The 13,995-nt window shown below is 33.0% G+C and overlaps 3 protein-coding genes across 4 annotated transcripts; 2 read left to right on the forward strand and 1 right to left on the reverse strand.

Annotated features, from left to right (window-relative positions):
• Positions 1–77: 77 nt before the first annotated feature.
• Positions 78–7,351, reverse strand: LOC138940462 (FACT complex subunit spt16-like). The gene is made up of 18 exons (XM_070309379.1): positions 7,306–7,351; positions 6,883–7,151; positions 6,638–6,742; positions 6,195–6,359; positions 5,960–6,112; positions 5,711–5,857; positions 5,348–5,617; positions 3,932–5,218; positions 3,604–3,786; positions 3,401–3,532; positions 3,150–3,319; positions 2,836–3,016; positions 2,652–2,730; positions 2,406–2,574; positions 2,250–2,330; positions 2,076–2,141; positions 1,892–2,014; positions 78–1,809 (listed from the first exon to the last, which is right to left on the reverse strand). Exons 2-18 carry the CDS (start codon positions 6,955–6,957, stop codon positions 1,803–1,805), a joined length of 3,393 nt encoding a protein of 1,130 aa, XP_070165480.1. The 5' UTR covers positions 6,958–7,151; positions 7,306–7,351; the 3' UTR covers positions 78–1,802.
• LOC138940463 (microfibrillar-associated protein 1-like) lies at positions 7,334–10,085 on the forward strand. 2 transcript variants are annotated; one of them, XM_070309381.1, is made up of 3 exons: positions 7,334–7,515; positions 7,960–8,226; positions 8,545–10,085. In XM_070309381.1, exons 2-3 carry the CDS (start codon positions 8,130–8,132, stop codon positions 9,822–9,824), a joined length of 1,377 nt encoding a protein of 458 aa, XP_070165482.1. In that variant the 5' UTR covers positions 7,334–7,515; positions 7,960–8,129; the 3' UTR covers positions 9,825–10,085. The 2 variants fall into 2 exon arrangements, with proteins under 2 accessions (XP_070165482.1, XP_070165481.1); XM_070309380.1 differs by having other exon boundaries at positions 7,990–8,226.
• A 1,002-nt stretch (positions 10,086–11,087) lies between these two features.
• On the forward strand, positions 11,088–13,550 carry LOC138940605 (sister chromatid cohesion protein DCC1). The gene is made up of 9 exons (XM_070309639.1): positions 11,088–11,102; positions 11,287–11,530; positions 11,636–11,812; positions 11,946–12,147; positions 12,226–12,418; positions 12,499–12,715; positions 12,893–13,002; positions 13,079–13,262; positions 13,328–13,550. Exons 2-9 carry the CDS (start codon positions 11,511–11,513, stop codon positions 13,431–13,433), a joined length of 1,209 nt encoding a protein of 402 aa, XP_070165740.1. The 5' UTR covers positions 11,088–11,102; positions 11,287–11,510; the 3' UTR covers positions 13,434–13,550.
• Positions 13,551–13,995: the final 445 nt, after the last annotated feature.

Here is a 13,995-nt window from a genome sequence, read left to right on the forward strand (position 1 = left end):
AAGCAGTGGTATCAACGCAGAGTACTGATCACCTTACGCTGTGTTACAAAAGTTAAATAAAAAAATAGTTACCTTAGAGATGATGTTCTGCTTCATTTTCTCTGTAATCTCTCACACATACATTGTACTAAAAAATCATGTATATATCTAATAGCCTATATAATAATACTATTACATAATATAGTGATGAATTTCTCTCGAGTAAGTAGGGCGTTTTAATAAAAACAATCATTTTCATGTATCAATATTACATACATTTTGGAATATAAAAACCACAAATGACATTTGTACATTAATGATAAATAAATTAAGAACAATGTTATTTTAGACGTTAACTGTACAAATCTCTGAGACTAGGCGCGCAAGTAAGTTTTGAATAACATTCGATTCATTTCTTCACCTTATGAATCAATAACCTTTTGTTTTTTCAGCATACATATAATGCATGATGAGACAAATTTCAAGTATATTTCCAACTCTTTAAATACTTAAAACAGATAAATAAAATAGCCAAGAAAGATTCGCTATCGGGGCCAATATTATATGACGAACCGCGCGCGCGCGTATTTGCCATGTTTAGTACATTGTCTTGCATTTTTATCATTATTTTCTTTATATAGCTCGCAATCTGCATGTTAGAAATGCTTGTGTTAATGCTGCTTTATGTTACATCATATTTCTTACGAATATAGATACGAAATTTGGATATCTTTCATTGATTCGAAAATATTATAATGCGAGATAGAGGATAAAATTTTAAGATAATGTCTCTTGGAAAAAGGAGATACTTTTAATTTATTCCGTTAATTCATTATCTAGAGGATGTCCGGTAAAGATTGTGCCAACGCTCGTGAACGGCTAGAGCACAGTAAACTGAACAGAAAAATCCTGTAACATCTTTTATATAATAAAGGAGTTGTTATTGAATAAAATCTGGTCAATTAGCGCCGATTTTTAGCCGGACGCACGTCGATGAACCGCCCGCTTGATATTATGCGGCGGCGCACACTTCACAGTGCGGGGCTCACTGATGTGCGCCCGGCTAAAGGTTGGCGCTGATTGGCCAGACTTTATTCAATAATAATTTCTTTATTACGCATTATATAAAAAAAATGTTACAGGACTTTTCTGTTCAGATTACTGTACTCTATCCGCTCACGAGCGTTGGCACAATCTTTACCGGACACCCTGTATATACACTATATGCATTGTTCAAAATTTATGTAAACGAATTTTTATAAAGTGATTTAATATCCTTACATTATCAAATGAGGAATGGAATGAGATATACATACTTAATCTTAAAAACTACATTAATTACCAAAAACACAAAAATTATAAAATAAAAAATGGAAGTAGTCAAATTCTCTTTTCGATACTTTTTTGAAGAAATACTAAACAGGACTGGTATCTAATATATATGCATTCCAACATATTTTCATATAAAATTTTTTTTATATATACATTAAAACGTGATTGCAGGATCTTAATGTATATATCCATCACTGTTAAGATTGATGTATGAATTTATTGAATATTAAAGCAAATTAATATATACGAAAAGTTAAATATTCGAGAATGAAATACTCGAGAATTCGGAAAGGAAATAACCATACATAATTAATTCACTTCTGCTCATTTAATGCAAGAAAATGTACTATTTTTATGGATTAGCTAATTGCTATCTTTTTTAAGTAAGTTAAAATCAGCTACTTAGACTTTCATCAGAGTTACTTAGAATCAGCATAGTACTTGCTGTGATTTTCTGTGTGCTTCTTTTTCAGTGCGCAGATCCTTTGCATTTACTTTCTATAAATATTTAGTAATTAAAAATGAGTAAATGAAATAAAAATGATAAATATTTATAATCATGAATGTACTAATTATTTACCTAGATTTCTTAGACGCCCTATCATTTCTTTCCGAACTGTCTTCGCGGGAGCGTTTTTTACTGTTGGACGAAGAATGCGACTTACTTTTATCGCGCTTATCATGTTTGTCATTCTTCTTGGGGCTAAACAAACAAATTTCCAAATTATAATGACATTAAAAAAATAAAACTTAACGGTAATCACCTGTGTTTGGATGATTTGGAAAGAGACCCTGTCTTGTGCGAGCCTCCACTCCGTGATCGATCCGTTCTTTAATTACCAAAGTACAAGACTCAATACAATTTCGCAAAAAAAAAAAAAACTTGCACTTTACATAGGGATATATTATTTTTAAGCAATAAATCCATATTATATTACCTGTGTTTGTCTGGTGATCGTTTATCCTTACTGATGGACGAACTTTTGCTCTTTGAATTCGTGGAACCCTTGTGTTTATGCCTTATAAACAAAGAAACATGTATTTAAAATGTTCAATAGGTACTAAAATATCAAATATATTTGTGTGCATGATACCTGTCTTTTGAAGGAGATGGAGATTGTCTTCGATTTGATTTCTTCTTCTTGCTGGAACTATAATCATCACGGTAACGATCATCTCCTCTCTCCTTGTCCTCTTCGGCCGCTTCTCGTTCCAAATCTGACCAATCTTTACCCGATTCCTCGGAACTGCCTAATTCTTCCTCTAGAAAAATAAAAAATATGAAGTAAGTTAAAAAATAAAAGAACCAAATAATAAAATATAATTTAGGACAACAGTACCTTCACTGTCAATATCTTCGGAAGCTTCAGAGTATTCAATATCATCATCAGATTCTTCCTCGCTCTCCATATCAGATGGCTGCAAACAAATTAAATACAAATATGGAAGAAAAAACAAACAAAAAAATATATATGTATATATATTGTTTCTGCGTTTTTAGAGAATTCATAAAAGATCTCACACCTCGTATGCATCATCTTCTTCCTCCTCTTCATCTTCAACTTCATTTTCTGCATCACTTTCAGGATCTAAGAAGGTCCAGCCTCCACTATCAAAGAATCCTTCAAGATCGTCTGTTATAGTCTTCATAATCTTCGTCCAATTTAAAGATTGAACACCTTCCGAATACCGAATATCACATGAACTAAAAAAAAAAAATTATAGATATAATAATTATAATACATATAGTGTATGTATGTTATATATCTTTTCCTATGTAGACGATTAACTTTATATTAAATGATATATCTTCTTCAAAGATATATATCATCACTTACTTTAACCATTCCTTAACATGATCCAACATATTCATAGGAATGGCATTTACCATCGCTATCTTTCTGTGATAATCTTTGAAGACAAAAATCATGTCAAAATTCTTCAAATGGAATTGTACTCTTTCAAAATGAACTAATTCAACATCTTCTAATGTAATGACAAATGGAGGCTAAAATTCAATATTGTATACAATGTATCATTTACTTTATTTTGAAATATTGATTTTATTTCATCACAATATATACATTACCCATTCTGTGAGATTAACCAAACATCCGCTAGTTGGTTGAAGCAAGACAGTGCTTCTATATGGTACACCAGGAAAGCCCAAGTCCCGAAATGGAGTATCAAATTCAATTTCTTGCTTTGTCATTCCTTCAACCTTTATACAACATACAGATACAATATCGTTAGTATAATTAAGCCCAATAATCTGCAATTTTATACACACACCTTTTCACAGAAACTCTTAAAAGCAATTTTTAATTTATGTCTCAATTCTCGTTCCGACTGTTCAGCAGCAAGATCGTCGCGGTCATGCATGTGTTGATGTTTACCTAAATCTGTAGTAATTTCTCCAACTTCAGTATAAAATTGTACATCTACATGTTTCTTTTTACCAAACATAATAGCATACTGAAAATATAATAAACATTTGTATAGTTATGTACTATATAGATGCAGAAAATTTATAGATTATATTAAAATAGAAATTAATATTGCTTTTGTACATAAAATGAGAATTAAAAGATTCTGTTAGACATTAATTTTTAATACATACTTTTAAATGGAAATGAAGCAGTATAACCATTTCACTATCACATGGCTGGAAGAAGGCGTTCTTAATATTATTATAAAGAATATCCACTTTATCACCGCGGACCGAAGTGTACCGAAATCCATTTGTGTGCGCTTCTAAACCACCCGTTATTCTCTTTGTGACAATATTTGGTCGAATATACAGATCTTTTAACTTTGGATTGCCTTTATTCTGTGACAATATTAAAGTATCCTGTTTTACGAGATCCTCCTTCTCTCTTTCTTCCGCTTCTCGATTTTTGAACTTTTTTTGAACTTCTTTAATTAGTCTAAAGGCTGTATTTAAATTTGACGATGGAGCGGAGATCTCACCAGGCTCTTTGGTATTTGTGCTTCGATATGTTACTTCTTTAACAAATGTTGCATCGGGCTGAGGATAAGATCCACCTTCGTTTCGTCCCATTGTTGCACCGGGATGAAAAAAGTTTATTCTAAGATACGTATAATCTCCCTCTATCGACTGTGAAATGTTTTTAATTGTCGATATGTGGAAGGGTACTGAAATACCAGAAATAGGTAAAATCACAGTCTCATACTTCTTATCCACATATAACTTTAACTCCTTGATCTCTGATTCACGTGGTATGTGGCTCAAACTTTTGTATGATACTGTGGATTTACGTATTTTTTCTTGTTCTTTGCCACCAGATTGCTGGGCTAATCGAGCCTTAGCAACTTCGTTCAAATGCTGAGCTAACTCTTTCTGATGTTGCTTTCTCTTCTCTTCCGAACTATGTTCTGTTCTCAATTTAGATTCTATTACAGCTGTTCTTTTTCCACGTCCCAGTATTTCTGGTTTTCGCTTGTTTTCTTTTCCACTTCCTTCTTCCTCTTCATCCTCATCATCTTTCACATATATACCTATATTTTTCACTTTCTTTTTTGATGGAGTCAAATTAGTAGCAGGCTGTCCTTCGTTCACCATAACTGTATCGCCTATGAAAAGGGCATATATTTTTCCTTCCTTGTCTGTTGCATCTGGATTAGTAAGGTTTGCAAGACCAACATTAACATTGAATATCATGCCCTTTTTAGCTATTGCATTAGTTTTTGGGCCTAAGAGTAAAGAATTTTCTTTAAATTCAATGCCCATAGCAAATCCAAAATTCTTGGTCAAATGATTTAACATTTCTGATTTTTCTTTTTTTACAAATTTAATACCAGCCTCATATACTCCACTTATTTTTGTTCCTGCAACTAAATTTTTCAAAATCTCTTCTTCAAGTTGTAGCAAAAAATTGTAATTTTCCTATAAAAATGTATTATAAATTATAACATAGAGAATTTCTATAAATTGTATTTTATGTAATATAAGAGCTCAAACGTGTATTATTAATTGTATAATTAATTTTATATATCATTTTCATTTCCTACATACCTCAATAGTCTTTGTAGGATTAACCAATAAAGTTCTTACTATATTTGAACAATAGGATTTATAACGTGCTCCCAATGAACAAACAATAACACCAAAGTGAAGAGTAGTATTTTTGTCACTAACAGCACTAAACTTAAGTGAATAATTTCCACCACTTTGTATAATGGCAGGGTAACACATATCAACTTGCGTAATATCTACGCCAGATACATATTTCTTATTTGTGATAGCTGTATCTACACTTTCTGCCAATTTTAAATGTTTAACTTTCTGAAATAAATATAAATACACATTTATCTTTTTTATATTCTTTCCTTTTGTAGTTCAGTTATAATCTCATATGGAATTAGTGAGAAAATGTACCTTATCTGAATCTATAATCTCCATTATCTGATCTTTCAGATATTTTGTAAAAACATCTACTGATACAAGACAAGCTTTCTTTATAGTAAATATTTCGCTGTCTTCTTTTGGACACATAATGTAAGCAGCCGCAGCACTTACATCAATCTAAATTTATATAGAGAGAAGAGAGAGATAAATATTTTGATTTTTAAATTTATATATACTTATGTATTATCTTTTTGTCTGGCAAATATTTTATATGCTTACTGTATCAAAAGATTCACTTTTTAAAGCAGCTCTCCAGGCATCCATAAAAGCACCAGAATAATTTTCTTTCAAAAACACTCCCAAAGTTTTGCCCTTTTTGCTTTGTTTCATTACTTCAATGAGTTTTCCAAAGTTTGCTTTATCTTCATCACTCTTTAAAATGTCCAAATATTGCTTAGTGCCACTGACAATTTTGATAATGAAATTTCTTATATAAATTGTACAATATACATACTTTGTCTCTTACAAATAACTTTACAGGTGGTACTTCTGTATCTTCGGTTTTATGATTTTCCACTTTCCTCAGAAATTCAATTTTCTTTTTACTGGTCAAGAAATTAATAGACTCCTCTGCCAGAATCATTATTGTATCTGTAAGTTCGTAGCTGAGCAGCCATGTCTGAAAAATTTATACAATTATATTAAATTATTTTCTACTCGATAAAGAACACAATTTACCTCGATAATAAGCATGTTTGTTTATTTATTTTTCAATCATTGATATAACTGTACGAACTATACCTGACCGATAAATCTATAAGCTAAATAAATATAATGTATAAAGAACAATCAATATTTACTCTTAAAAAATATCAGTATATCCTTGTAATAGATTACTTGTAACAAGCACAGATCTGTAGCTAAAATTTATATGAAAACTTTCCGAAATATACATACTTGCAACGCTATGGACTTGCTATAGACGATGTCTTCGTCGGAGCCGACAGCGGAGACGAGACAGTCCATTTTACCAAAACTGTCATCCGTGCCGACTTCCCCATCCTGTTGACGATAAAAGATTTCAAAATAAATACAAAGCTTGGCTCGCCGGGATACCAAAAACACCGCGAGCACGTGCATCCCCCGCGCACACACACACACACACACACACACACACACACACACACACAGAGCACGCTTACCTTCCATGCGGCGTACAGACGCTTCATGCGTCGAAAAAACACATCTTTGTCAAGAGATACGTTTGCCATGATCATGTAAGTAACAAGGTGATTATCTATCAGAAGCCTAATCAGCCACAAAGATAAGAAGAAATAACAAGGTATGCTATCTTCTCGGACGAATTTTCATCATATTCTGCGCAGCAATGCAATACCAAGTTTCCGCCAAAAGCAAAATTATACAAGATGGCGGAATCTTGTCACTCTCTCTTATTGGTCAGTAGAAATTCCTGCGCAGTAGCACACGTTGGGGCACGTTCCACTTCACGACTGCACCGCTCATGGTATCATTTCATCTTTGTTGTTCATCGAAAGTTAAACAAAGATAGATGATGCTCGCGAGCGTTGCGATCGTTAAATGGGAACATGCTCCTTGTTACTTACCATACACCATGATTCTATCCATCGACATATAGTACTTGTCTGTTACGTCTCGACAACGGTGTTGTTCTCGGGGACGCTTTCTTCGCGCATGCGCAGCGCAGTGGTAAAGAAATCCAGCGACAGCGTATATAGTTAGTATGTATTGTGCACACAAGGGCAATTAGGCGCGAAAGTTTTGGCGGGTTCCAGAGGAGGCTAAGCATAGGCTAGGTAAATAATAATAAATAGATATTATTTTTTTATTAGTATGGAGGATAAAAACAAAAAAGGAGCCATTAAGAAAGAAAGACGTTTTGTTAATGCGTGGCTAGATGAAGATAATTTTAAAGGATGGTTGGCTCCCCATCCAACTGAAAATAAAGCTTTTTGCAATTTATGCGATACTACCATCAGATGTAGCAAAACAAATTTAATACGGCATTCGCAAAGGGCCAAACATATAGAACAAGTAAATCTTCAAAGCCCCGATCATAATAATAACAATGGTCTGCATAGTGATAAAGTTAAACGCGCGGAAATAAAATTAGCAGCATTTTTTTCGGAACATAATATTGCTTTTTATATTGCGGATCATTTAATTCCTTTATTTTTAACATTATCTCAGTAGAGGTTCCATAGCACACTTTTTCTTATAAACGTGACACATATCTAAAGGCCACACTTAATGCGCATGCGCGAAAAAAGCGTCCCCGAGAACAACACTGCTCGACAATGGCCGCGTTCAGCATAGAAAGCGCTCAGTTATCATCTTGTCGACGCTCCATCTCTCGATTACCAGCCCACGACGTTACGCCTGGCACCAGGCACCACGCATCGCCCTCAAGATGATGATGGACTATTTTGTGACGAACAATTCCTTAGCACCCGCGCCGATGGGTATACAAAGCACGGCGGGTGCTGTGCCTGTAAAAAATGACAAAGGTTAAGTTAAATCTATTAAAGTGAAGCACAAATGTTTCACGAAACAAAAATTATTAATTTAGATTATAATTTGATATAAGCTTGTGTTCGATTATATTATGGATACCTATCGTAACAATAATGACAAAGTAGATATTCACAATAAAATATAAGGCAATTGCTTAAGATAAAAAAATAATTCATAAGAAACATTAACTTTTTTGTCTTGCTTAAGAATATTTAGCTCAATTTTTATTTATATATGTATATATAATCAAGATATGCAATCTATGGTTAAGTTTTTTTGGCTCTGTTTGAAAAATTACGTTATATTTACAGGAGAATTGTCTATGAAAAAGGTAAAGGTACATCGTTATGTTTCTGGTAAACGGCCAGATTACGCGGCGGCAACCTCAGATGAGGAATCTGAAGAGGAGGATTTTCTCGAAAAACGTGTACATAAGAGTTACGACGACACCGAAGCCGGAATCACGGATATTACCACGCACTCGCACGCAAGAATTAGGGACGAGGATGATCCGCGTTTACGAAGATTAACGCGACAGCAAAAGGAAACACCGACAGAAGTGCGAACAGAGAGACATAGACACATTCATGAGCCCGAGTTCATCGAAATTGAATTAGATAGAACACGAGAGAGGATCAAATTAGAGAGCTCCGATTCGTCCGAGGATGAAGAATTGTCTGACTTTGAGATAGAGAAACGACGAGAAGCCCTAAAGCAACGAGTGCTGTCCAAGAAGGAAACGGAGGAAGAATTAATACACGGCGAAGAGGAGGACAGATTGGGCGAAAGTTCGGAGGAGAGCTCGGAATACGAGGAATATACAGATTCCGAAGAAGAGACTGGGCCGCGATTAAAACCCGTATTTGTTCGTAAAAAGGACAGAATTACAGTGATGGAAAAGGAGAAGGAGGCGATGCGGCAGAAGCAAGCAAAGATCGAGATTAAGAAACTGGCCGAAGAACGAAAGAGGCAAACTTTGAAGATGGTGGAGGAGACGGTGCGGAAGGAGATGCAGATGGGCAATAAAGGTAATGTCGAGCAGGAGAGTAAATTGAACGACATTTGCACAGACGATGAGAATGACGAGGTAGAATACGAAGCTTGGAAATTGCGCGAGCTAAAGAGAATCAAGCGAGATCGCGAGGAGAGAGAGCAACTTGAAAAGGAACGTTTGGAGATCGAGCGTATTCGTAATATGACTGAAGAGGAACGAAGGCAAGAGGCTCGATTGAATCCAAAAATGATTACCAATAAAGCGGCAAAAGGAAAGTACAAGTTCTTGCAGAAATACTATCATCGTGGTGCATTCTACTTGGATAAAGACGATTCTATATTTAAACGCGACTTCTCTGGTGCGACTTTAGAAGACCATTTCGACAAAACGATTCTACCGAAAGTCATGCAGGTAAAAAATTTTGGACGTAGCGGTAGAACCAAGTACACTCATTTGGTGGATCAAGACACAACGCAATTCGATTCACCTTGGATATCGGAGACTGCACAAAATCTTAAGTTCCATAATAATCAAGCGGCCGGGATAAAACAAGTCTTTGATCGACCTTCTTTAAAAAAAAGAAAAACTGAAAATTGAATCATACAAATACTGTTTTCTTTTTTTTATTTTTTCCATTTTGTTTTCTTATCATAACAATTACATATGGAAACATTTGTAGATACAAATATGGCAATATTATTAACAAATATAAAACTTGGGAAAAATAGCATTATTGTAATAATGTATAGTTTGATTTACATTTCATCAATTCATATCACTTTTCATGTGTTTACTAATATAATACTCTAACTCTATATATGTTTAACATACAAACTTTATATTTAAATATAAAACTCTTCTCTCAGATATATATATTACTATTATACAATTATAACATACATACGGATTAAAAAACTTATTTTTCAAGTTGCAATCTTTTTAATACCTGTTTTGCGGCAGCACATTTAGCCTGCTTTTTATTAGCCCCAAAATCATGGAAGAGTTTCTCTTTACCTGCAATAGTTATACTTTCAAAGGTACCATGATCATATCGATACCTTCAATCAATACAGCATCCCTGCAATTTCATAGATAATTTTATATGTATCTGTATATATGCATATGAATGTATACTGCAAGAGTAATATTTTAAATAAATTTTATTTGTAACGGAAAAAGTAACTTCGTTAAAACCCATATCAGAATACGCATTGAAGATTGAGATTTGACCAATCAGGATAAAGAAATTTTAGTCCCTATCGTTCTGATTAGTCAAATTCCAATCTTTAATCTTCAATCTTTAATTCTCAATGCGTAGTCTGATACAGGCTTTACGCAAGTTACGCCGCATGTGACGGCACCCTAAATCGTATGTCGTTAGGCCGATATTACATTTGTCGTACGACAAACTTTTTAAGCCTATTGATTGGCTGCAAAATAGAAACTTTCTTGAGTCTCTAGAAATTAGCTAATCAATGCGCTTAAAAAGTTTGTCGTACGACAAATGTAATATTAGCCTTAAAGCTCGTATCAGACTACGCATTGAAAATTGAAGATTGAAGATTAAAGATTGGAATTTGAACTAATCAGAACAAAAGGGACTAAAATTTCTTTGTCCTGATTGGTTAACCTTCAATCTCAATACATAATCTAAAGGGCATTCTACAATAGCAGTAGGCAATACATTTTAAGAATTGGTTTCAAGAGCAAATGAGAATTGCCCATTTCGTTACTCCCGGTCTTTACGTCACTAAAAAATAGTATACTCTCCTACTCCTACAGCTTTGTTACTGCCATTGTAGACGGCCTTTAATACGGCCTTTAGTCGTTAGCAAATTGACCAATAACAGTCGATTATTCCGAGAATATTCGATTGTGATTGATCAATTTGCTTAAATCCGTATTAGACTATGCATTGAGATTGAAATTCGACCAATCAGGACAAGAAAATTTTAGTTCCTCTTATCTTGATTGATCAAATTTCGATCTTCAATTTCTTTCAATTTTTGATCTTTCAATTTTTTCGATCTTCGATCTTCTCCGTGATTCGGATCCATAGGACAGAAAAAGCGAAGGAAGGAAAACGGAATGGGTGTGATTGGTCGTTCTGGTTTCGCGCGTTTTGTTTCGTTATGGATTTCCATTCATTTGGCGGGAAAGTATTTCGAAGGATATCGCATACGTGTTTCAAAATCACTGTGATCATCGACGAAATACTAGAGAAAAAAAGAAGTGAGGAAAATAAATACAAGTTTAGTGAGGACTAGCTAAAGGGATCTATTAATGGAATTTGTTAATGAAAAGTAAGTCTAAAAAAAATTGCTAATTAAATTGAATTATCTTTATATTTAATGTTGTGATATTGTGTGTGTTTTCCGCATAATTTCGTTTCCTTTTTTCATATTAAGGAAGGACGTTCGTACGGAGAAGGATGTGCATCAGATTTTAGAGCTAGCTACAATTAAAGAATCCGATTTAAATTCTATGACACAATGTCTGTATCCTATGCAAGATCATAAAATTGATGACTTTATATTATTGGAAGTGGACAAGCATATATGGGAAGCATTAAATGAGGGAGATACGTATGTGTTTTTTACAATATATTATTCACAGGTTTTACAAAGTAGATTCTTGAGTAATCCTGTTTGAATGCTAACAATATAATCTTTATTCTGCAGAATAAAATGATGATTATAGTTGATTTTCTGATGATAGAGTATCATTCCGTGGTAACAAGCATGATGACGCTATATTGTGCACGGAAACTCGGACCTATGAAATCAAAGAGGCAGAGATATCCAATTCATGGTTGTTGATACCAAACTTGAAGCTGAGCAAGGCAACAAGTGCAGAAGAAGTAACTGCAAGAACCGTAGAGAGACGAAATATAAAGAAGATATTTACCTCGTACTATGAGGTACTTGTAGCATTAAATGATATCTGAATAAGATGTGTTGAATTGCATAATAAATTTAAAATTCTAATTTTCTTTAAGGTGAAAGAAACCAAACCTAATCTGGCAAATTTGTCTACTCTTCTTAACTCGTCATCTTTTAATGGTTTGGAAAATGAATCTATGATAGATAGAAAAACATTATACAGTTGGGAGAGATTACAAAGTGAGTTACAAACCAGTGACTGTGAATTGAAACATGCTTTAGAGGATTTCTTAATAGCTGACATAGATGGTAATTATTTTAATTTCTGTTATATCGAATCACTTTTTTATTTTTACAAATCATATTAAAATTTTTGTTTCTGTATTAAGGCTATTTGCGTCTCATATCGTTTGATATAGAAGCAAGAAGTCTGAATTTTATGTTGGATTATTTCGGAGAACAGACTTGGGAATTAGATGAAGTAAATAAAGAAGATACATTCGAATGTCTAAAGGATCTTATTTATGAGCCAGTATTTAATGCTATATTCAAAAAATATACAGAAGTAAGCACAAAGACGAAAAGTGATAATAGTCCATTATACAAGTAGGTACATCATTAATATTGGATTGGTACAAAAGTTTGTTGCATTTTTATTCTTAGTAAAAAAATTTTTGTTAAAAAAAAATGAGACGAACTTTTGTTCGCCAACATATTTTGTAGCAATTAATGAACAAATTTGAGGAAAAAGAATTTATATTTTTTAAAAATGCAATTTTACAGATATGATGAAAGAAAATGTTGTGCAACGATAGCAAAGATTCTTCTTGCTGCTTCTCCTATCACAGAGTACAAAGAATTTATGGAAACATGGAACATTGGTACTCCTGAAAGTATGTAATTAGTAAATTCGGGATCACGTTATAAAATCTTTTGTCTTAAACTTGCAATTTCTAATTTGTCTTTTAGAAATGTACCCAAAAGAGGAGTATTTATGTGGATCTGCTCTTGTAATGTACAACACTTCAAAAAATCAAAGGGAGATTGTATCTTGCCCAGAGGCAGATTTACCCAACAACATCCATGATAGACTTAATGAACTTTTCCAAATTAAGGCTAAATGGACTGTTGAAGAGATAGCACCTTATATCATGTAAGTAAAAAAAAATATATATCTTCTCATTATATATATCTTGAATCTTATATAACGTTTTTTAGCCGTTTTACAAAAGGTACAATGAATGTTAATGCACTTTTAACAAAATATGCTAGATGCTCAACAAAAAATGGATTAAAGTATTATGGGTCAAAACATGGCAAGTGAAATGTAATTATATTCGTGGTATGCATTAAATTGTCATGCAATAAATATTGATGTACATATATGTTATTGATTAATTCTATTAATGTTAGGGCAATATTCTTTTGAATTGTCTATAGTGTTAAAATCATATGCGCAGTTTATTTTGCTTGTGATCATGTGTGATACATGTAGTTACATTTACACAATTTATAAATATTTTTAAGATGAAATGAGATTACATATGATTTATTTTTATCATCCTTTGTTTCATTAATATAACAGACATTATCGGCGGTATATATTGCATCATCAAAAGACCATAATGTAATGAGAATGTAATATTAGATAACGATTATTAATTTCAGTGATCAAATAACTCTTATATATTATACCATTCATTGTAAAATCGCCACTTTATTATAGAAAAATTTTGCTAAATCAAAATTTTCGTTCGTAAATTGAATAATTGTGGATTATTTCTAAATTGAAATTTCGTTGTAAGATGTAATCTCGTCATGAGTTAAATATAATAAAACTTATATAAATATATGATACATGAAATATAGAATAAATTTACTTATGA

This window comes from Polyergus mexicanus, unplaced genomic scaffold (assembly GCF_030449975.1).
Source record: "Polyergus mexicanus isolate NDT 795.1 unplaced genomic scaffold, iyPolMexi1.0 SCAF_17, whole genome shotgun sequence".
In the NCBI taxonomy this organism is placed as follows: Eukaryota; Metazoa; Arthropoda; class Insecta; order Hymenoptera; family Formicidae; genus Polyergus; species Polyergus mexicanus.

What these genes read in the sequence shown, in the direction of transcription:
- LOC138940462 (XM_070309379.1), bottom strand. Translation starts at nt 6,957, where the DNA reads ATGATCATGGCAAACGTATCTCTTGACAAAGATGTGTTTTTTCGACGC. An exon ending in GCAAGTCCATAGCGTTGCAA is followed by an intron (nt 6,360 to 6,637) that starts GTATGTATATTT and finishes TAAATTTTTCAG; the next exon opens with ACATGGCTGCTCAGCTACGA. An exon ending in AAGAAGATGATGCATACGAG is followed by an intron (nt 2,731 to 2,835) that starts GTGTGAGATCTT and finishes ATTTGTTTGCAG; the next exon opens with CCATCTGATATGGAGAGCGA.
- LOC138940463 (XM_070309381.1), top strand. Translation starts at nt 8,130, where the DNA reads ATGATGATGGACTATTTTGTGACGAACAATTCCTTAGCACCCGCGCCG. An exon ending in GCCTGTAAAAAATGACAAAG is followed by an intron (nt 8,227 to 8,544) that starts GTTAAGTTAAAT and finishes TTATATTTACAG; the next exon opens with GAGAATTGTCTATGAAAAAG.
- LOC138940605 (XM_070309639.1), top strand. Translation starts at nt 11,511, where the DNA reads ATGGAATTTGTTAATGAAAA. An exon ending in CTTAATAGCTGACATAGATG is followed by an intron (nt 12,419 to 12,498) that starts GTAATTATTTTA and finishes TTCTGTATTAAG; the next exon opens with GCTATTTGCGTCTCATATCG. An exon ending in GAACATTGGTACTCCTGAAA is followed by an intron (nt 13,003 to 13,078) that starts GTATGTAATTAG and finishes TTTGTCTTTTAG; the next exon opens with AAATGTACCCAAAAGAGGAG.